This window comes from Cetorhinus maximus, chromosome 18 (assembly GCF_964194155.1).
Source record: "Cetorhinus maximus chromosome 18, sCetMax3.hap1.1, whole genome shotgun sequence".
In the NCBI taxonomy this organism is placed as follows: domain Eukaryota; kingdom Metazoa; phylum Chordata; class Chondrichthyes; order Lamniformes; family Cetorhinidae; genus Cetorhinus; species Cetorhinus maximus.
In genome coordinates, this window is record NC_135896.1 from 6,297,655 (window position 1) to 6,321,334 (window position 23,680).

General features: G+C 43.6%; 1 protein-coding gene across 9 annotated transcripts in view; it reads right to left on the bottom strand.

Moving 5' to 3' along the window:
- Window positions 1–6,804: 6,804 nt before the first annotated feature.
- Window positions 6,805–23,680, bottom strand: part of dglucy (D-glutamate cyclase) — a 71,196-nt gene continuing 54,320 nt past the window's right edge. For all 9 annotated transcript variants that reach the window (XM_078562019.1, XM_078562021.1, XM_078562020.1 and 6 more), the window contains 5 exons: window positions 21,681–21,780; window positions 20,230–20,378; window positions 14,826–14,945; window positions 9,933–10,084; window positions 6,805–7,193 (listed from right to left, as the gene is read on the bottom strand). In XM_078562019.1, coding sequence (XP_078418145.1) covers window positions 7,035–7,193; window positions 9,933–10,084; window positions 14,826–14,945; window positions 20,230–20,378; window positions 21,681–21,780 — 680 coding nt within the window. In that variant the 3' untranslated portion in view covers window positions 6,805–7,034. The remainder of the gene's footprint in view (window positions 7,194–9,932; window positions 10,085–14,825; window positions 14,946–20,229; window positions 20,379–21,680; window positions 21,781–23,680) is intronic.

Consider the following 23,680-nt stretch of genomic DNA (forward strand, 5'->3'; position numbering starts at 1 on the left):
TCAGAGCGTCTCAGTCTGTGAATGAGTATTGTTTCAGCATTAACGATTGCAGAAACCATCAGTGGTTTGGATGGTGGGCAGACAGAGTGGATGGGACTGTGGACCTCAAATACCTGGCCACTGGACCCTAGCCTCGCCACCCACGGCCACCCTGGCCTCCTGCCTCCTGCCCAGCTCCATGGCCTGTTCTTCGAAGGTTGTGAGGCGCTGGAGGGTGGCGTGCCCACCTCCAGTCCTCTGGCGCTCCCATGCATTGTGCTGACTTTTTGTCTGCAAAACAGAGAAGAGGATTTATTGGGGCTGGTCACTCATGTACTCTGCACGCGCACCCCAACCACAGTGGCCCATCTGAGGCCTCCAGCAGCTCCTGTCCACACTACTGGTGATCAGTCCCAACCCCCTCCCCCGACGGCCACCTTGGACACATTCAGCGTCCATCACTTTGAATAGCACACGTGTCTTAACGCCCATGGCAAGAAGGCGCAACTAGGTGCGGCGTAGATGGCACTTGGCCAAAACACCTTGAGGCACCCCTTGCACCATCTCATTACCATCAATATGACATGTGTTGGAGTTCTGAGTATGTGACTAGCGGCCTCTCCTGCAGGTTGCCCCCCAGACTACTCAAATGCCACAAACACCAACATATGCTGCGGGGTGAACCCTTCTTCTCCTCAACCACTAAGGCTGATGTAAGCATGGTCAGTACCTGTTTGCCCACCCAGCATGCGCCAGATGCCCTATGCAGTAACGACAGCAAGACATGGTGGGGGGGGCTCAAAGGCTAAGGCTTCTGGGTCAAATGGCCAAGACCGATATGGTACTCACCCATCCAGAGTGCAGCAAATCATTGAATCTTTTTCTGCACTGGGTGCCAGTGCGCCGCACATCATCATGGGCACTGACAGCGTCTCCCGCCTCCCCCCACACCTGGCTGGTGACATGGGGGGCCCTCCTCCTCCCATCCTCCGGATACAGCAGGTGTCGACGGATAGACACCTCTTGGAGGAGGACAGCAAGGCATATATCTGAAAATCAAGGGGCACAGTGGCCCCCCCCGCTGGCCTCTCCTGCAGCCTGCCCCCCTCCTCCTGCTCATGCTGCTGTGCAATCGGTCCTCCCTCCCTTTCTCCACGAGTGGCCATGGTTCACTGCCTCAAGCAGGCTGCCTGGCTGCTCTTTATACAGACTGCTGGCTCCCCATTGGAACCGGCAGTCTGAGGCCGCCCACCCCCGCGACTATTTTCCCGTTCTCCACGGGAGTCGCTTACCCTTAATTGGCCCACCCCGGAAAATGGTGGCGCAGCCCGTTTCGCCAGCAGCATTCGGCCGCCCGTCCGACATGGAAAATTCTGCCCTGTGATTAGCATCACATGTCATTTCTCTGTTTCACTGCAAAGTCTCGTGGTACTATTTGTTGTTCAAACCACAGAGCTTGTACCCAAGTTCTAAAATACTCCAGTCACAGAAATATTTTCTGGGTACATCTTTCTTCCTCATAAAATTTGTCAGTCTTCTGAGGCAAAGTGAAATCTTTAATGGCACTGTCAACAATTATCTTGAGGACAATTTAGACACGGCTGACGACTGACATAGACACTGGAATAACCTGTTTTGTGGGTAAAATGTTGTATTAATTTGGGGAGAGAGAATGGAAGCACAACACAGTCCTCTATTGTTTCTTGGTCATGTTCTGTTGGTTTTTGAAACTTTCCCAATCCTCTGGTTTACCACTAATCTCTGTCACATTGTATGTTTTTTCTTTCATTTTGATACTGTTCTTAACTTCCATGGTTGGTTTATCCCCTTCCAACAATCCTTCTTCCTCACTGGGATATATCTTCATTGTAAGTCATGAGCTATTTTCTTAAACATCTGCCATTGTTCATAAACAGGCTTTTCTGCTAAACTCCTTTCCAAGTCCACTCCAACCAACTCTGCCCTCATTTCTTTGTAATAATTACCCTTATTTAAGTTTAGAACAGATGTTCCCCAACTCAGTTTCTCACTCTCAAACTGAATGCTAAATTCCACCATGTTATGGTCACTATTCCTAGGGGATCTTTTAGTCTGAGATCATTTATTAAACCTGCCCCATTACACATTACCAGATCCAAAATACCTTATCCCTGGTTGGATCCAGAACATATTGTTCTTGGAAACTGTCCCTAATACACTCTATGAATTCTTGCTTGTGGCTACCCTCTGCCAATTTGATTTTCTCAATCTACATGGAGATTAAAGTCACCCATGATTAATATACTGCCTTTTTCACACACCCTCATTATTTCCTGATTTATTCTCTGTCTGACAGCATAGCTACTGTTAGGGGGCCTATAGACTACGCCCACCAGTGTCTTCTTCCCCTTATTTCTTACCTCCACCCATATGGATTCCACATCTTCCGATCCAAGATCATTTCTTGCTATCGTACCTATTCCATCTTGTACTAACAAAGCTACCCCACCACCCTTTCCTTCCTGCCCGTCCTTTCGAAAAGTCACATACCCCTGAATATTTAGTTCCCAGCTTTGATGATCTTGTAACCATGCCTCCATAATGGCTATAAGATCATACCCATTAACCTCTATTTGTGCCGTTAATTCATTTATTTTGTTCTGAATCTTGTGAATACTACATGCATTTAAGTAAAGAGCCATTAATTGTGCCTTTTTACCATTTTTTTTCCCCCTTTGACCCGATTTGCTGCTGTTTTTTTATGTTTGTACACTCTATCCCTTCCTGTCACACTCTGGATATCATTATCTAAGTAGCTGCTCTGCAATGCAGCCATATCCTTATGCTTTGTAAACCTACTTATCCCCTGTCCAGAACCCTCCCCACTTCTATTTAGTTTAAAGCCCTCTATACAGCCCTAGTTATTTGATTCGCCAGGACACTGGTCCCAGCATGGCTCAAGTGAAGCCCATCCCGCTGGAACAGCTCCCTTCTACCCCAGTACTGATGCCAGTGCCCCATGAACTGAAACCCATTCCTCCCACACCAATCTTTGAGCCACGCATTTAACTCCTTGACCTTATTTATCCTATGCCAGTTTGCCCGTGGTTCAGGTGGTAATCCCGAGATTATTACCTTGGAGGTTCTGCTTTTTAATTTAGCTCCTAACTGTTCAAATTCTTTCAGCAGAACCTCCTTTCTAGTCCTATCAATGTCGTTGGTATCAACGTGGATGGTGACAACTGGATCCCTCCCCTCCCCTCCCACTCCAAGTTCCTCTCCATCCCTGAGGAGATGTCCTTAACCCTGGCACCGCCTTCGGGACTCATGCTCACAGCTGCAGAGAACCGTATCTATCCCCCTAATTATACTGTCCCCTACCACTACTACGTTCCTATTTCCTCCCCTCACTTGAATGACTCCCAGTACCACAGTGCCGTGGTCAGTTCATTCATCCTCCCTGCAGTCCCTGCTCTCGTCCACACAGCTTGCAAGAACCTCGTAACTGTTGGACAATTTCAGGGGCTGAGGCTCCTTGAACGCTACCCCCTGGCTCCCCAAACCTGCCTCACCTGCAGTCACACCCTCCTATCCCTGATCACAGACCAAATCCAAATTATCTAACCTGTGGGATGTGACTGCCTCCTGGAGCAAAGTGTCCAGGTAACTTTCCCCCTCCCTGATGTGGTGCATTGTCTGCAGCTCACACTCCAGCTCCTTAACTCGGATCCGAAGTTCTTCAAACTGCAAACATTTACTACAGCTGTGTTTACTCTGGATCACCTTGGTGTCCAGCAGCTCCCACATACCACAGAGGTTATCCATTTTGATAGCAAAAACAGGAAGGCAGATTATTATCTGAATGGCTATAAATTGAGAGGGGGGAATGTGCAGTGGGACCTGGGCGTCCTTGTACACCAGTCGCTGAAGGTAAGCATGCAGGTGCAGCAGGCGGTAAAGAAGGCAAATGGTATGTTGGCCTTCATAGCCAGAGGATTCGAGTACAGGAACAGGGATGTCTTGCTGCAATTGTACAGGGCCTTGGTGAGACCACAGCTGGAATATTGTGTGCAGTTTTGATCTCCTTATCTGAGGAAGGGTATACTTGCTATAGAGGTAGTGCAGCAAAGGTTTACCAGACTGATTCCTGGGATGGCAGGACTGATATATGAGGAGAGATTGAGTCGATTAGGATTATATTCACTGGAGTTCAGAAGAATGAGGGGAGATCTCATAGAAACCTATAAAATTCTAACAGGACTAGACAGGGTAGATGCAGGAAGAATGTTCCAAATGGTGGGGGAGTCCAGAACCAGGGGTCACAGTCTGAGGATATGGGGTAAACCATTTAGGACTGAGATGAGGAGAAATTTCTTCACCCAGAGTGTGGTGAGCCTGTGGAATTCATTACCACAGAAAGTAGTTGAGACCAAAACATTGTATGCTTTCAAGAAGGAGTTAGACATAGCTCTTGGAGAAAGCGGGAGCAGGCTATTGAGTTGGATGATCAACCATGATCATAATGAATGGCGGAGCAGGCTCAAAGAGCCGAATGGCCTACTCCTGCTCCTAGTTTCTATGTTTCTAACACATCGCCCGTCCTGCCTTCGCTATCTTATTTTGTTTAATTTGTTAATTAATTACTCTAGCATGCCTGCTCTTTACATTTTATTTAAATTAATTATTTATACCAGTAACAAAATTATACTTAACAAGCTAGTTTTAAGAAAGAGAAAATAAAGGCTAGAGATTTAAACACTAACTATAGACCTTAATTTTAATCTAAAGACTAGATATACTCACCAATTAGTTGCTCTCCATGCTCTTTTTAAATGAAGTCTCCCCACTCTATTTTAAATAAGCTCACCCACTCTCTGTTTTAAATGAAGTCCACGCTCACGCGCTCTTTGTTTTAGATCAAGTCCACGCTCACGCGCTCTATGTTTTAAATGAAGTCCACGCTCACGCGCTCTTTGTTTTAAATGAAGTCCACGCTCACTCGCTCTTTGTTTTAGATGAAGTCCACGCTCACGCGCTCTATGTTTTAAATGAAGTCCACGCTCACGCGCTCTCTGTTTTAAATGAAGTCCACGCTCACGCGCTCTTTGTTTTAAATGAAGTCCACGCTCACTCGCTCTTTGTTTTAGATGAAGTCCACGCTCACGCGCTCTATGTTTTAAATGAAATCCACGCTCACGCGCTCTTTGTTTTAAATGAAGTCCACACTCACGCGCTCTTTGTTTTAAATGAAGTCCACGCTCACTCGCTCTATGTTTTAAATGAAGTCCACGCTCACTCGCTCTATGTTTTAAATGAAGTCCACGCTCACGCGCTCTATGTTTTAAATGAAGTCCACGCTCACGCGCTCTTTGTTTTAAATGAAGTCCACGCTCACTCGTTCTATGTTTTAAATGAAGTCCACGCTCACTCGCTCTATGTTTTAAATGAAGTCCACGCTCACGCGCTCTCTGTTTTAAATGAAGTCCACGCTCACGCGCTCTTTGTTTTAAATGAAGTCCACGCTCACTCGCTCTTTGTTTTAGATGAAGTCCACGCTCACGCGCTCTATGTTTTAAATGAAATCCACGCTCACGCGCTCTTTGTTTTAAATGAAGTCCACACTCACGCGCTCTTTGTTTTAAATGAAGTCCACGCTCACTCGCTCTATGTTTTAAATGAAGTCCACGCTCACTCACTCTATGTTTTAAATGAAGTCCACGCTCACGCGCTCTCTGTTTTAAATGAAGTCCACGCTCACGCGCTCTTTGTTTTAAATTAAGTCCACGCTCACTCGCTCTATGTTTTAAATGAAGTCCACGCTCACGCGCTCTCTGTTTTAAATGAAGTCCACGCTCACGCGCTCTCTGTTTTAAATGAAGTCCACGCTCACGCGCTCTTTGTTTTAAATGAAGTCCACGCTCACTCGCTCTATGTTTTAAATGAAGTCCACGCTCACTCGCTCGTTACTTGCCACAAGTGGAGCTATCAAAAAATTACTTGGGTTGAGAATTTTCTCAGAACTGCAAGCATTCAACTTTGTAACATCACAGGAAGTGTGGAAGAAACCCTATTTACATGTTTAAATGTGATTTTCACCACATGTCCAGGGAATGTACAGCAGTAGAATGACAGCAGCACTAAAGAAATTCTTAGTCTTTGTTTGACAAAATTTATCTGCCTGTATATGTTTCAACACGAGCAGTTCCTGCATGACGGTGGCACTGGTGCCAAAATTTATTAAGGTGGAATGTAAACATCTCCTATTACGCCTTCGACCCATCTTGTTTGCCAGTTCTTGACATACAGACGCCCTCTCAGGAGAGGATTAATACACCATGATTTTGGCCATATTTTGATTTCATCTATCCGAACTGGAACTTTACAACATGGCTGTGAGGCAGAACTTCATGGAGCTGAAAACCCCTCATTATCCCAATCCCACAATATCCATTTAAAGGATGTTCAGAGACAATGTAACATATCTTCAAAAGTTAAGTACTATATTCATTTTATTATAGTAAATTCCTTTCCTAATAAATGTAATGTGTAACTTAGCCCAAAATGTATTTTTTTTTACACCTACTGGGGTTGTCAGAAGAGTATGGTGGACTATCTCATACATCTTCCTAGTGTTTCATGCAAAGACTTGGAGCATTTGAGATTCAATGACCAAAGCTTACACCCAAGTCATAAAATACTGCAGCGAGAGGAATATTTCCTAGCTTTTGCCTTTATTCTTCATTAATTTTGTCAGTACTCCGAGGTAAAATGAAACCTCAAACATAACTGCGTACTTATCTAGAGAACAAGTTTAGAAATGACTAACACAGACACTGGAATAACCTGTTTTGTGGGAAGATGAGACTGTATTAATTTTTGAAGTAAAACGGGAAGCACAACACAGCCATAAAAACATGAAATTAATCAAGAAAAGTAACACTGCATTATATCCTACCTGTTGTGAAAATATCATATCAATTAGTTAGTGTAAACCTAACTGGAATTTATGCAGTTAAAAGGTCAGCAAGAATGATTGTAATTCTATATTAAAGCTTCCTGCATGCCCACTTTGTGAACTAGTTTGATTGGACTTGTCCCAGTGTGATTTCCAACAGTTGTTTGATCATAGATGAGTGCGTGTCATGGAACAGCAAGCCGTCCACTTCCATCCCCAGATTCCCAGTTTTTCCACTTCGAATTCCATGTTTCACCAGCAATTCCAGTAGCTTTTCTTCCTGAGGGCAGATGAAAAGATTGACTATAGAACTGAGAGGTTATAAGCATCAGGGAAGGTTGATCAGACTGGAGCTCTTCACTCCAGAAAAGAGAACACCGAGGGGTGATCTGATAGATGTCTTTCTGATAACAAAAGAATTTGATAGGGTGGATGTGGAGAAAATGATTTCACTTGTGGGGGAGGTCAAAACTAGAGGCCTTAAGTAAAAGATAGTGATTAATAAATCGAGTTGGGAATTCAGAAGCAATTTCTTTACCCAAACAGTGGTTAGAATGTGGAACTCGCTGCCAGAGGAAGTAATTGAGGTGAATAGCATAGATGCATTTCAGGAAATGAAGGAGGAGGAAGAGAAGGTTATGCCAGATGAAGGTGAGTTGGAGGAGGCTCACATGGTACACAAAAACCATCATAGACCATTTGGACTAAATGGTCCGTTTCTGTGCTGTAGGTTCAATGTATCATTCAATATACACCAAGCAAAGTTTACAGCATTGCATTAGCAAGCATCCTATGTCCAGTGTGCTACTGGCTATGTGCAAAATGGTGGTTAATGTAGCTTCACCCCTACAATTACACATCAGATGTCTTCACGATATTACCCAGAGCAACTGAGGAGAACCTGCTTCACTGAGGGAAGAGATAACTTTATAAAAAAGTCAAGACAGTCAGTTAAATTATACTGTACCAGCTATCACTAAAAGCTAGTGGTCAGGTACAGGTATAAAAATAATTAAAAAGGCTAATGCCATTATCTCAGGAAGGTTGTAATACAAAGGGATGAAAGTTATGTTACAGTTATATAAAACTCTGGTTAAACCTGATTACGAGTGCTGTGTTCATTTCTAGGCACTGAACCTCAGAAAGGATATACTGGCCTCAGCTAGAATGCAGTGTAGATTCACCAGAATAATACCTGGGATAAAGGGTTAAATTTTGAAGGCAGGTTGCTGAGCTGAGGCTTATATTCCTTTGAGTATAGAAGATTAAGGGGTGATTTAATTAAGGTATTTAAAATGATCAAAGGAGTTGATGGAGGGGAAGTATTTACTGCAGCAGGGCAATCCAAAGCAAGTGGATGTTGGACGAGGAATATTATCCCAGGACAAAATTGCACATTTTCCTCTTTGAAAGCTTTTGGATGTCAGAAGAGGGGAAAACTGAGATGAAACGCAAACCAAATATCACATCAAGATTAATACATCAGGACCTGAATATCATCAAACTTTGAAGGGGGTATTAGGAGGGAAGGATTTTCAGATGTGAAACTCAAACCAAACATCATGTGACAGAGTCACTTGATTCATCAGGACCTGAATATCATCAGGCTTTGAATGTGGTAGGAGAAATATTTGTCTGTTCTGTCTGTGGGAAAAGATTTTGAACCTTAAAATTAGAGCTAGGCTGTTCAGGGGTGATGTCAGAAAGCACTCATGCCACAAAAAGTAATGAAAATCTGAAACACTCCCCCTCAAAAAAGTGAAGGGCTCAATTGAGAATTTCAAAACTGAGACTGAGAGATTATTGTTAGGCAAGGTATTAAGGGGTATGAAATGGATAGGATAAATGGAGCGAAAAAACAAATCATCCATGATTTAATTGAATGACAGAGCAAGCTCAGGGACCGAATAACCTCCTCCTGTTCCAACACTCCATATGTATTTTGAGCTACTTGCTTACCCAACAAGTTACTGCATTTCAAAGTAATTTGTTGGACATAAAGTACTTTGAGACAATTCTGAGTCACAGAATAAGGTGCTATGTAAAGGGAAGCTTTTCCTTCTGAGCGAGTGATAGTGAAACAGGCTAACTACAGTGACAACGTACAATCATGTAACAGCTTTAGTATAGGTAAATGTCTCAAGGCGTGTTGTGAGAGAGTAATCAGTCAAAGAACTGACGCCAAGTCAGAGGGGGAGACATCAGGATGGCAACCAAAAGATGAGTCAAAGTAGTAGCTTTTATCCATCCTGTTGATGTGCAGGGTGTGATGTAGGAAACCTAATGACTCGGAGCAAACAAAATGTTACGGGGAATAACTGACACGATTTATCCACTTCCAAAACAAGTTCAATATTCTATTTTTAAAAAGGGCTAAAAAGCTTGCAGTAAAATCCAGGACCAATCGAGGTGGATCATAGATTAGAAAGCACAACAAATCAAGAGGTACTGGCTTGACAGGAAGAAGAAAACAGACTTGCATTTATATATTCCTTTCAAGACCTCAGGACATCCCAAAGCACTTTACAGTCAATGAAGTACTTTTAAAATGTAGTCACTGTTGTAATGTAGGAAACATGGTAGCCACAAAATAAAACATCTGTTAATGACCAGATAACCTGCTTATTTTGTTAGTGATGTTGGAATACTATCCCAGGACAAAACTGCACATTCTCCTCTTTGAAAGCTTTTGAGTGTCAGAGGAGGGGAAAACTAAGAGCTGGTAAGTTCCACAGTTTTGAGATCCTGGGGAGGAGTGAACCAGAAGAGAGTGTGTGAGACAAGTCTTGATTTCAAGATGCAGGGAAGAGGAAGAATCTGTAAGGGCAAGCTCTGAGGGAACAAGAGAGTTAAACTCAGGATCAATGAGCTTAGTAGTATTGACAAAATAAGAGACAAAAAGAGGGAGTGAATGATAGGAGGAGGATGTAAGGAAGAGACCACATGCAACTTCACTGGAGGAAAGGGAGAGAGAGAAATGTTCCACTATTCTGGTGAGAAAATAAACTCTTTTACTTACCTTATGGACAGTCGGCAGTGCTGAAATATATTCATCCATTTCAGAGGTCTTAGGGAATCCAACTGCTTTGCGCAGGTAGCGTTCATGGATTGTACAGTTATTGAGAATGTACAGACCGCAGGCTACAGCATAACCTCCCCAGTTTGATACACCTAATAAAACACACTGCTGTTTAAAATTGCTTCTTCTGCTGGTTGTAAACTGGAAGAGATCTGTTTTGAGTTAGTCAAATCTCAAGGACTCAAGAGTGAGAAAGGGCCATTCAGCCTATCAATCCTGCTAGTTACAGAGCCTGTAACAGTTCTATGATAGACATCCACCCATTCCACACAAGCTGTCAATTGCCTTTATGGAATACTAATGTCCATCGCTGAAAAGTTATCTTGTCTAGAAGTTACTGAGAGAAACTAGTTGTAGGGATAGATGTCTTCAGTGCTGTAAACTCTTATGGTTCTTTAGAGCAGTGAGATTAGTGAGGGATACATTAACAGAACCAGCACAGACCGGGTGGGCTGAATGGCCTCCTTCTGTACTTACTTTATTCTTTCATGGGATGTGGGCATCTCTGGCAAGGTCAGCATTTGTTACCCATCCCTAACTGCCCTTGAACTAAGTGGCTTGCTAGGCCATTTCAGAGGGAAGTTAAGAGTCGACCACATTGCTGTGGGTCTGGAGTCATATCTAGGGCAGACCAAGTAAGGGTGGCCGATTTCCTTCCCTAAAAGGCATTAGTGAACCAGATGGGTTTTTACAGCAACCAATTATAATGTCATGGTCACCATGACTGAGACTAGCCTTCATTAACTGAATTAAATTCCACCAGCTGTCATGGTGAGATCTGGGCCTGTGTTCCTAGATCATTAGCTCGGGCCTCTGGATTACTAGTTCAGTAATATTACCACTACATCACCGCCTCCCTCTGTAAACGTCGATCATATCCCATATTCATATGCCTTCATTTCAAAGCACATCTCCAACCATCCATTTCTGAAATCCTGAGCCAGCTGTCATGTAAGGTAATGTAAGAATTCTAAATGTAATTGCTTATATTTCACATAGTTTTATGTGCAACAGGGATGTGCATAAACCTCCACTGGACTATCTCTAGATCATAAGCAAGGCATAAGCAGTTCCAGACTTATGAGATCTAATTAACTAATTGGTCTAACCAGCCTTCTCATCTAAGTTGCAAATGAGCTGCCCCATTTTCAATGACAATTATAAACCATATCTACTTTAATTTAAAAACCTGTGTCCCGTGCTGGAGAGCAGCACCTGTCTTCTGCACTCTCCCTATTTAATATTTCTATTGAGTGGCCTCTTGGTCCAATGTATTCCAACACAGAATTACAGGCATTCCATTGCTGAGCAGTGCAAATGCACAGGATAAGACACAATCCCAACCAATATTTAACTTGCAGAAATAGATGGGCTTAACCTGATGGTAGATTGTAGACCCTCATCTTGCTAGGTCTGTGATACCACTGGTTCTTTGTGAGCAAGGTCAGTAGCAGCAGGCTTGTTCATTTTTCTATGTAAAAACACTCTAAGCACATGGGTTGTAAAATTGGAATCGATAGTGCCTGTGGTTTCAGCAAATGGATGGTCCTTTAGTACCAAAATGGCGTCAGCATTGTGCATGCTTGCTTCCATCTTGGCTCTCACTAGATGCGACCTTGGTGAGGGCGCTATAGCAATTCAATAGCAACTTTATCCAACAGAACACACAATATACTATGCAAAACCCAACTCGTCATCCTCGAGCATTCCCTTTGTGTCCTGCCTTTGCCTGGTCTAGTGTTCCTACGCAGTATGGCTGGTGGAACACCTCTGAGTTTCACTGGGAGAAAGCCGAAGGCCTTCCAGGATGGCCCCATCAGCTCTGGGCCACAGAAGCTCCAACTTTGGATTGCATCATCTTAGCAACTGCATCATCTCAGCATGGAAGGTAGCAGTCTGGGCTGGCTGACAGGGTGTGGTGCTGTCATCCTGAGACAGAACAGCAGGCTTATGTACCATGGAGCCAGTGCTACACCCCCAGTGCAGTGTCTCAGCAATACTAGTCATCTGTTGAAGGACAGATTACGGGACTGCTAGGGGAGTCTGAAAGTCCCTTTAAACACTGGTATCTGCAGCTGTGACAGGAACAGTCTGAGCCTGCATGGTAACAAGCTGAATATTCATAATTCATCATCTGAGCTTCTGCTGCAGCACACTGACACTGTCTGGCTTTTGTTTGTGTTGCAATGGAAGCTGAGAAATCAGCCAGTGTTGTCATGGAGTTAGCCACCATTTCCATGCTGGAAAGGATGGGCTCCAAGCTCTGCACAAAGCAGTATGCCAAGTTGCTGCTGGATTCCTCCACATTCCTTGACACAGCGGGCTCTCTGGTAGGCCTGCCAACGCACCAAGTATTTCTATACACATTCCCATCAGTTTTTTTTTGTGCACCACCTTATCCAAGTCCTCATCTGAGTCCTCTACAGCAGAACTCATTTGACCTCACCCTCCAGGGAGTTGGTACCCATGCTACCTCACCCTCTGGGGAACTGGTACCCATGCTACCTTGCCCTCTGGGGAGCTGGTACCCATGCTACCTCAGCCTCCAGGGAGCTTGTACCCACGCTACCTCACCCTCTGGGGAGCTGGTACCCACCTTACCTCACCCTCCGGGGAGCTGGTATCCATGCTATTGTTTCCCCTTGCATTGGCTGCAGACCACTCATCCCTGGTTTCTCACCATGTACAGATTGTGTCTATCTGCTGTCCTCTAAGGTATGCGCAATGCCAGTATATTTGAGCTGGCAGCTATGAGTGAGAAATTGAGTGACGATGTTCTTCATCATCAGTATCTTCTTGTTCTTGGTCTTCCTACTCCTGTACCTGCTGCCTGGCCAGGTGGCAGCTATTGATATTTGAAAGGAGAAAGGCACAAGGCTAGGATTATGGTGAGGGGAGTTGGTGGGGGGGAGGTGGAGGGAAGCAAGACTTGCATGGTAATGCCATCTGCAACTTGCAAATCAGAAGAAATTATGCGATGAGGGGTAAGCAGAGTGCAAGAAGGTAGATTAGGTAGGAACATACTGCCATCTTTGATGGTCTCAACCCACCACTGGCCACAGCTTCAGCAAAACGTGACCACTGTTTCCTCCTATGTGGGTGAGAGGATGCAGGGTTGTCGATTCCCTGCTGGTTAGCTGCAGCTGCCTGTCATGTAAGGCCAGGCGCAGTATGAGAGAGGGAAGTGTGTCAGTAAGTGTGGTGCAATCTGTCTGGGTAATGTGGCTTCACGGTTTAATAGCTGGCAATGTCTGCAAGCTGTGAGATATGCAGCAGTGTGAAATGTGTGAGCATGAGGTGAAGCTATGAATCTGAGGTATGAGTCATGCTTGATAGAGATTGTTGGTAGGTGAGTGAAGGGGGTCAGTGAATTGAACATTGGCGAAGCTGGTATGTGGTTGTAATAATACGGCATTTGAAGATGCATTTACTAAACACACCCTGCCTAATCATGTGAGGTCACTAAACTGCACCCATGTCCTTGGGCCAACACTCCTCACATCGAGCTCCACATCTGGTCCCATTTCCTTTTAAGCGTTTTGTCTTGAGGCCATTCTGTTGATACGAGGCCTCTCTCCTTCTGTGCTCAGGCCTCGAATACAGCATTCAAAAGTCTGGGAGCCGAGCTCTGTCATGTTTCACCATCTTCACTCTTCCTTGCCTTGCCAGTGATGCCTACATTCCAGTTTTAAAAACTGTGAATAAATTGTTTGACCTCAAAGCTGTCTAAAGAAAATGACAGGCGAGCGTAAAATTAAACTGACCTGTTCCAATTCTCCCCCCAACCAATTATGTTGCCTCTGGCAAACTCTAGTTTCACTATTCAAATGATCTTGGTGAGGCTATATAATCAACAAATTTGCAACATAAAAAATTAAAACCTGAGATGCTTCTTTCAAAAAACAATTTGACAGGTGGGTTGAAATACTTTAGCCAGCTCAAAATTCTTAGAAATACCCACTGCCTATCAGAGTGGTGTGACCAGCATTAGGAACTTTCTGCGTGGAAGGTTACGTATGCAGACCTGTGGCTCATTGCTTCCTGGCGCAGCATGCTCGTGTAAGCTGCCCTCAAACTCAGTATTTGCCCTTTTCAATAAGGTTACTCCAACTAAGGCAAAGAAGAACTTCGATACTCCTTTACAGGGTGCTGTATAAATTGCTCTGAATTATTTTGCATGGTTTGGGATCTATAAAAAGGCCTGCATTTCTGTAGCACTTTTCACAACCTGGGGGCATCACATTTACAGACAGCAAAGTACTTTTTAAGGTCAGATATCTACTACTTCCAGTGCCTGCTTCAGTTAGAATGCATCGCCTCTTTAAGAGATGCAGGCTGACTTTATGTAATGAGGCTAGCTTTTAGTGGTATTAGTCTCGCATGAACCTGGGCTGCCTTCTGTGGTGCACAGCCATTCAATAGTGCAACGAAGCAAACAAAGTTTGCATCCTGCCTGCATTACCTTGAACAGGCAGAGGTTAATTGTGTATTACGATTCCCACTTCCATTTCTGGGAGCCATTGATCTTTTAGCTCAAGAACCCTTGAATCTCTCTAGACACTAACCCAATTGATCACCTCCACCAATCACAGCCAGGAGATACCACAGCTTACACTCAGCATAGCTCAAATTAGTAAAACATACAGCATGAGAATTATAACTCGCATCCTTCCTCTCCCTGGGACTTAACAACAGGGTCCGAGTGATTAGCCCTGCCACTGTTTCCAGAACGTCACTGTTTAGAGGTGACTCTGAAATCATTTAATTTAAAACATTTTCAAAACCAACCTTCCAAGTCTCCAGGGTACTGTTACAAAGCCCAATTAAACCCACCTGCAATGACTGTAAAATCTGCTTCAACGTTGCAAGCTATCAGGTCCCCGTTGTGAATGTATTTTTTGACGTCCTCTTTCACCTTTCCCATTCCCAGTTCATTCCCTCCATCTCCGATACCTAGAGAACAAAGAGACACAATGAACCCTCGGGCAAACAGAAGCCAAAAATAAGCCAATTCAAGATTGACCTGGACAGGTAATTGGCAGAGGAAGGGGCTGAGGGGTAAGACAGGTGGAACTACTATATGGCAGACCAAATGATCACTTCTAATCCTATACATTCCTCTGCTTCTATCTTCATGTATTTGTTTTCCCACAATATTACAGGTGGAATGTATTCTTCAGAAGGTTTTCATAGTTATTATGTACTGCAAATACTTCCTAACATTTGCTGAAATTTTAGGCTGAAAATTTATGATTACCGTCATCAAGGAGACTTAGGAAAAGAAAAATCAGGAATAACTATAAACTTTCGAAATAACGTCATGAAATGATTAGCACCTGAAGAGGAAAATAGTAGAATGTTATGGGTAGATAATTTCCTCAGAATTGGCACAGACTCTTCTATGGGACTGACCCAGACATGTTTAAGAAAGGTGAGAGGAGACTAACACACAGAGATCAGGAACTGCTTTCATAAAGAGTCCATTTGTGATGGGTGGGCCTCAACAGTGAGCAGTATCTCAGGGGTGGAATCTCAGCCAAATTCTCACCAATGCTTGCACTGATATAATGCCTTCAATATAGTAAAACATCGTCAGACACTTCACAGGAGCGTAATCAGAACAAAAAATGTTTGATACTGAGCCCAATTAGGAAGCATTAGAACAGGTCAAGTGGTAGGTTTTTAAGGAGCCTCTTTAAGAGAGTTGGAGAGGCGGAGAGTTCATTGAGCCAAGGTTAGGGCTTGTACCTGAAGACACAGACACCAACGGTGGAGTGATTAAAATCAGTGTTGTGCAAGAGGCCAGCATTGGAAGAATACAGAGGGTTGTAGGTTTGAGGAGGCTATAGAGACAGTTATTCTGTGATGGGATTTGAATACAAGGAAGATAACTTTGAAATTGAGGCTCGACTAGACTGGGAGCCAGTGTTGTGGTCAGTCAGCATAGGGATGACGGAACTTGATACAATTTAGGATATGAGCTACAGACATGCAACACTTACTGCACAGGTTCCTCAATAGCAATCTGGCATGAGAACCCCCGATATCTTCTCCCTCCATAGCTAAGGAGGGCTAAGGCTGACCACTGAACTTTGGGTGTATGCCAGGATTTGGACCGAGAGATGAAGAAGGAACAGTGATAAATATCCAAGTCAGAATAACGTGTAACTTGGAGGTACACAAGAACATAAGAAATAGGAGCAGAAGTAGCTCATACGGCTCCTTGAACCTGTTCCATCATTCAATGAGATCATGGCTCAACCTCAACTCCACTTTCCTGCCGCATTCCCATATCCCTCGATTCCCTCATGTGACAACCAGAATGGGAGGAGTGTGCGAATTATCAAGCCCCACTGCTCCGGAGGCCATACCATTAATTTAAATGTTTCATTTTCTCACTGAAATGGCCAATTGTGTACCTATACCTCTAGTACCCAGAAGAAAAGAAACTCTGACCAGGCTTCTTTCAAAAAACTCAGAATAGTTAATTTATTTTAAAACAAAACTTCTTTTAAACAAGTTTCAAGAACTAGTTGACTTATGATTGTAATCCATGAGTGTAACTAACCCCACCGTTTTAAACTTCCCCAGCACAGGCACAGACAGAGTCGAGTGAATGGAAAAAAGCTTTCTTAGAAAAGAAAAAAAAAATTTAAGTTCACGGAAGTTCGATGCTGTAAGTCTGAAGTTCCCCCAGGTGAAGATGTGTCGCTGGGCCCAGTAGATGTTGGGAAGTTCACCAATGATGCTTCACCGTGGAGGAGAGTATAGCTGGACCAATTCTTCCTGTCTCAGCTAGCAAGTCCAAAATTATGCAGACAAACTACACTCAGATGAGGGTTATCTGGCTATAGGTCAAGAACCACACATGGTTTCACAAAGCAGAGGGGGAGAGAGCTAGTCAGGATAGGCCATAAGACCATAAGACATAGGAGCAGAAATTAGGCCATTCAGCCCATTGAGTCTGCTCCGCCATTCAAGCATGGCTGATAAGTTTCTCAACCCCATTCTCCCGCCTTCTCCCCGTAACCTTTGATCCCCTTACCAATCAAGAACCTATCTATCTCGGTCTTAATTACACTCAATGACCTGGCCTCCACAGCCTTCTGTGGCAATGAATTCCATAGATTCACCACTCTCTGGCTAAAGAAGTTTCTCCTCATCTCTGTCCTAAAAAGTCTTCCCTTTACTCTGAGGCTGTGCCCTCGGGTCCTAGTCTCTCCTAATGGAACATCTTCCCCACGTCCACTCTATCCAGGCATTTCAGTATTTTGTAAGTTTCAATCAGATTCCCCCTCATCCTTCTAAACTCCATCGAGGATAGACCCAGAGTCCTCAAACGTTCCTCATATGTTAAGCCTTTCATTCCTGGGATCATTCTTGTGAACCTCCTCTGGACTCTCTCCAGGGCCAGCACATCCTTCCTGAGATACAGAGTCCAAAATTGCTCACAATATTCTAAATGTGGTCTGACCAGAGCCTTATAAAGCCTCAGCAGCACATCCCTGCTTTTATATTCTAGTCCTCTCGAAATAAATGCCAACATTGCATTTGCCTTCCTAACTACTGACTCAACCTGCAAGTTAACCTTAAGAGAATCCTGGACTAGGACTCCCAAGTCCCTTTGCACTGCAGATTTCTGAATTCTCTCCCCATTTAGAAAATAGTCTATATCTCTATTCTTCCTACATAAGTGCATGACCTCACACTTCCCCACATTGTATTCCATCTGCCACTTCTTTGCCCATTCTCCTAACATGTCCAAATCCTTCTGCAGCCTCCCCGCTTCCTCAATACTACCTGTCCCTCCACCTATCTTTGTATCATCTGCAAACTTAGCCAGAATGCCCTCAGCTCCTTCATCTAGATCATTAATGTATAAAGTGAAAAGTTATGGTCCCAACACTGACCCCTGCGGAACTCCACTAGTCACTGGCCGCCATCCTGAGAAGGACCCCCTTATCCCCACTCTCTGCCTCCTGCCAGACAGCCAATCTTCTATCCATGATAGTACCTTGCCTTTAACACCATGGGCTCTTACCTTACTGAGCAGCCTCCTGTGCGGCACCTTGTCAAAGGCCTTCTGGAAGTCCGAGTAGATAACATCCATTGGCTCTCCTTTGTCTTAGCTGCTCATTACCTCCTCAAAGAATTCTAACAGATTTGTCAGGCATGACCTCCCCTTGATGAAACAATGCTGACTTTGCCCTATTTTACCATGCACTTCCAAGTATTCTGAAATCTCATCCTTAATAATGGACTCTAAAATCTTACCAACGACTGAGGTCAGGCTAATCGGCCTGTAATTTCCCGTCTTTTGCCTCACTCCCTTCTTAAACAGGAGGTTTAGATAGCCTTCTGCTCTCAGCCTTTGCCCAATAAGACTGAACACAGGTTCAAATTTAAGGTTTGCCTCTGCCATGTGATTGCCTTTTTGTCTTTCAGTTTTTCATTAATTAAAGTCCTTTGCAGTTTAAAACAAACAAATAACTCCTTCTCAAGTACTATATAGCTCAGGTAACTTCTTGGAAGAGGCCTGCTTGTTCCAAGGTGAACTTATAACCTTTTTAAAAAAAACTCTCGGGCAGCCTCCAATGTCCAAATAACACAATGTTCTTCCATATTTTAAAAAATAAAATCCAGTTTAAAGAGAGATGATTCTAACACATCGGCCAAAAATCTATTAATCCCAGCCTTGAATATGCTGAATAGTTAAGTATCCCCAGTCTTCTCGATTGATCATTTGAAAGACTCACAACCTTCTGAAGGAAGAAATTTTTCTTGATCTCAGTCCTATATGATTGATCCCTTATCTTGAGGCTATGCTCCCTAGTTTCTAGGTTCTCCAGTCACAGGAATCAACCTTACAGCATCTTCTCTGTCATGCCATGTAAGAATCTTTCACTGATATCCTCTCATTCTTCTAAACTCCAGAGAATATAGACCCATTCTGCTTATCCACTCGTCATAGAACAACTCTCTCAACTCAGAAATCAATCTAGTAAACTTAGGCAGACATATCTTTCCTTATTTGTGGAGGCCTACTCATCCCTTTAACCAATCCTCTATCCATGTCAATACTTTACCCTGAACCCAACAAGTCCGTAAACATTTTTCAGGAGGTACCCTATCGGATGCCTTTTCAAATTCCAGATATACTACATCCATTGGCTCCTCTATATCTACCCTGTTAGTGACATCTTCAAAATTCTCTAATAGATTTGTAAAACCTGATTTCCCTTTCATAAACACTGCTGACTCTGCCTAATCATATTATGATTTTCTAAGTGTCCCGCTACTTAATAATGGATTCAGCATTTTCCTTACAACTGATGTCAGGCTAATTGGCCTGTAGTTCCCTGTTTTCTCACTCCCTCCTTTCTTGAATTGCAGTACTACATGATCTATTTTCCAATCCACTGGGACCGTTCCAAAACTTAAGGAATTTCAGAAGGTCACAGCCACCTCTTTGAGCCCTAGGATGTAGGCCATCAAATGCAGGGGATTTTGCCAGAGGTGATAGTTTTCCCATCACATTTCAGTTCCTGCTCTTCTGGGAGGCGGAAGTCTCAGGGAAGGGAGATGCTGGTGAAATAACCTCAGGGTGTTGATGCAATGCAACCTAGAACTCCTACTAATCTTAGACATAATGTACTGTTGGGAGAAGGTATGGGTGGCGAGTTCAGTGGCAACAATCAAGCAAACTGCTCTGTCCAGGATAGTGTTGAGCTTCTTGAAGCAGTTCTGGCTTCACACAACCAAGCAACTGGCGGAATCCTTTTTCTCAGTTGTCAGGGAGATGGTAGCATAGTGGTAATGTCACTGCACTAGTAATCCAGAGGCCTAGGCTAATGCTGTGGGGGTGTGGGTTCAAATCTCACCACTGCAACTGGTGGAATTTAAATTGAATTAAATAAATCTGGAATATAAAGCTGGCCTCGGTAATGGTGACCATGAAGCTGTCATCAATTGTTGTAAAAACCCATCTGGTTCACTAATGTCCTTTAGGAATGAAAATCTACCATCCTTACCTGGTCTGGCCTACATGTGACTCTATACCCATAGTGATGTGGTTGACTCTTAACTGCCCTCTGCAATGGCCTAGCAAGCCACTCAGTTCAAGGGCAATTAGGGATGGGCAACAAATGCTGGCCTTGCCAATGATGCCCGCACCCCATGAAAGAATTCATTTTTTAAAAAGGGACAAATTTCTAACCCAACCTAGGTTTGCAGTTACCTGTTGTGGCAATTCCAGGGATGTTCTGTGCTGTGAGGAACAGTTTGTCAATTGGATCCACCAAGTGCTTAATGTTCACTTTCCGTGCATTGTAGTAATTGCCATCTGCAGCCATTCCAGCACGTTCTATTGCTACGAGATGGTCAAACCTGTTCATATACAGTCATGCAAAATTACTCAATAACTTGTTAATGACTGAACCCGCACATAAGTTACTTATTACAGTAAGATGTCCACAACTTATTTGGGGAGATGGTGGAGTAGTGGCACATCACTGGACTAGTTATCCAGAGGCCCAAGCTAATGCTCTGGGGACATGGGTTCAAATCTTACCATGGCAGCTGGTGGAATTTAAATTCAATTAATAAAATCTAAAATTGAAAGCTAATCTCAGAAAAGGTGACCATAACAACCATCATTGATTGTTGTGATAACCCATCTGATTCATTAATATTCTTTAGGGAAGTAAATCTGCCATCCTTACCCAGTCTGGCCTAGATGTGACTCCAGACCCACAGCAATGTGATTGACTCTTAACTGCCCTCTGAAATGGCCTAGCAAGCCACTCAGTTCAAGGGCAATTAGGGATGCACAACGAATGCTGCCTGGTCTGGAGGTTATTAGCTATGAGGAGAGGTTGGAGAAACTCGGATTGTTCTCACTACAGCGACGGAGATTGAGGGGCGACTTGATAGAAGTTTACAAAATTATGAGTGGCATGGACAGATTAGATAGTCAGAAGCTTTTTCCCAGGGTGGAAGAGTCAATTACTAGGGGACATAGATTTAAGGTGAGAGGAGAAAACTATAGAGGAAATGTGAGGGGCAAGTTTTTTACGCAGAGGGTAGTGAGTGTCTGGAATTTGCTGCCAGAGATGGTGGAAGCAGGTACGATAGTGGTGTTTAAGAGGCAGCTTGACAAATACGTGAATAGGATGGGAATAGAGGGATACGGACCCCATAAGTGCAAAATGTTTTAGCTGATGGGCAAAATGATCGGCGCAGGCTTGGAGGGCCGAAGGGCCTGTTCCTGTGCTGTACTTTTCTTTGTTTGTTCTAACACTCGCATTCCAAGAAAGAATTAAAAAAACTTCCCCAACACAAATTCCATAGCTCCATAGAGCTACCATTTTTATTTATTTAACTTATTCCCCTCTAATTCAAGTCTAGCGACTTCAGCGTGTAATCTAGGTTGACATCTCGGTGCAGTACTGAGGGACTGACCCCTAGTTTTCATGATGGGTCATGTGCAATTGTAGTGTGACCTCCAGTTTTACTGATGAATGATGTCCAATTGTAGAGTGACCCCTATTTTACCCGACAGATGATGTCCAATGGTAGGGTGACCCCTAGTTTTACTGGTGGATGATTCCAATTGTAGTACGACATCTACTTTTACTAGTGGGTGATGTTCCACTGCCTCCCAGCCCATCCTTTACAGTTAAGGTTTACCTTGGAAACTGAGGATTTTTATCATGACAAAGGAACTCTAGGGATGAATCTTCATCATTATCCCGGAAGCTAACGACAGGGACGGAAGTTTTCAGCACTCCTAAGGACAAAAAGAAGACAGGCTTGAAGTAAAGAGAAACTGTGAATATTGGATATACACAGCAGCAAGTCAGGATCTGCAAGAGTAAGGGACAGATTAATCAGAACTGATGAACAATCCTATTCCAAGTATTAACCTTTCTCTTCTAGATGTTGACATGACCCTGTGTGGATTTCCAGTATGAACTGAGGAAGATAGTGATAAACTTTAAGGACATAGACAGGTCAGTGGAATGGGTGGACACATGGCAGATGAAATTTAGTGCAGAGGTGCGTGAAGTGATACATTTTGGTAGGAAGAACGAGAGGAAACATAAAACAAAAGGTACAATTTTAAAGGGGGTGCAGGAACAGAGAGATCTAGGGGTATATGTAATATAAAACATTGAAGGTGGCAGGGCAGGTTGAGAAAGTAGTTAATAAGGCATATGGGATCTTGGCTTTATAAACAGAGACATAGAGTACAAAAACAAGGAAGTCATGATGAACCTTTACAAAACATTCAATTTAGTCTACTGCATTCGCTGCTCCCAATGCGGTTTCCTCTACATTGGAGAGACCAAACGCAGACTGGGTGACCGCTTTGCGGAACACCTTCGGTCTATCCGCAAGCACGACACAGACCTCCCTGTCGCTTGCCATTTCAACACTCCACCCTGCTCTCATGCCCACATGTCCATCCTTGGCCTGCTGCAATGTTCCAGTGAAGCTCAAGGCAACCTGGAGGAACAGCATCTCATCTTCCGACTAGGCACTTTACAGCCTTCCGGGCTGAATATTGAGTTCAACAATTTTAGATCATGAACTCTCTCCTCCATCCCCACCCCCTTTCCGATCCTTTTTTCCAATAATTTATATAGATTTTTCTTTTCCCACCTATTTCCATTATTTTTAAATGTATTTCCATCCATTGTTTTATCTCTACCTTTTAGTCTATTTCGATCCCTTCCCCCACCCCACCCCCACTAGGGCTATCTGTCCCTTGCTCGTCCTGCTTTCTACTCTTAATGTCACCTATTAGCACATTCCTTAGATAATATCACCACCTTCAACACCTCTTTGTCCTTTTGTCTATGACATCTTTTGGCAATCTCCACCTATCACTGGCCCTCTATCCAGCTCTACTTGTCCCACCCCCCTCAACCAGCTTATATTTCACCTCTATTCTATTTTTCCTTAGTTCTGTTGAAGAGTCATACGAAACGTTAACTGAGTTCCTCTCCGCAGATGCTGTCAGACCTGCTGAGTTTTTCCAGGTATCTTTATCTTTGCTTTACAAAACACTGGTTTGGCCTCAATTGGAATATTCTGTCCAATTCTGGGCATGGTGCATTAGGAAGGATGTGAAGGCATTAGAAAGAATCCGGAAATGATTTACGAAAATGGTGCCAGACATGAAGGGCTTTCAGTTATGTGGATAGATTGGAGAAGCTGGGGTTGTTCTCTTTAGATAAGAGAAAGTTTAGAGGAAATTTGATAGAGAGGTTTCAAAATAATGAGGGATCTGGAGGTAGGGAGAAACTATTCCCATTGGAGGAAGGGTCAGGAACCAGAGGACACAAATTTGAGGTGATTGGCACAAGAAGCAACAGCAACATGAGGAAAATCTTTTTAGATAATGAGGGGTTAGGATCTGGAATGCACTGCCTGTGTGTTATGGAGGAAGAGAAAAAAACTGCAGGGCTACAGGGAAAAGGCAGTGGAGTGGGACTAGGCGAGTTGCTCTTGCAGAGTGCCAGCACAATCATAAAGGGCCGAATGGCCTCTTTCGGTGCTGTGATGCTGTGACCATTCTATGATTCTATGTTACCTTGAATGTTTTGAATATTCAGTGCCATCAATGGTAAAGGTCTAAAGAGGCTTCTGCATGATGGTGACAATTACCAGCTTTTCCAAGGATT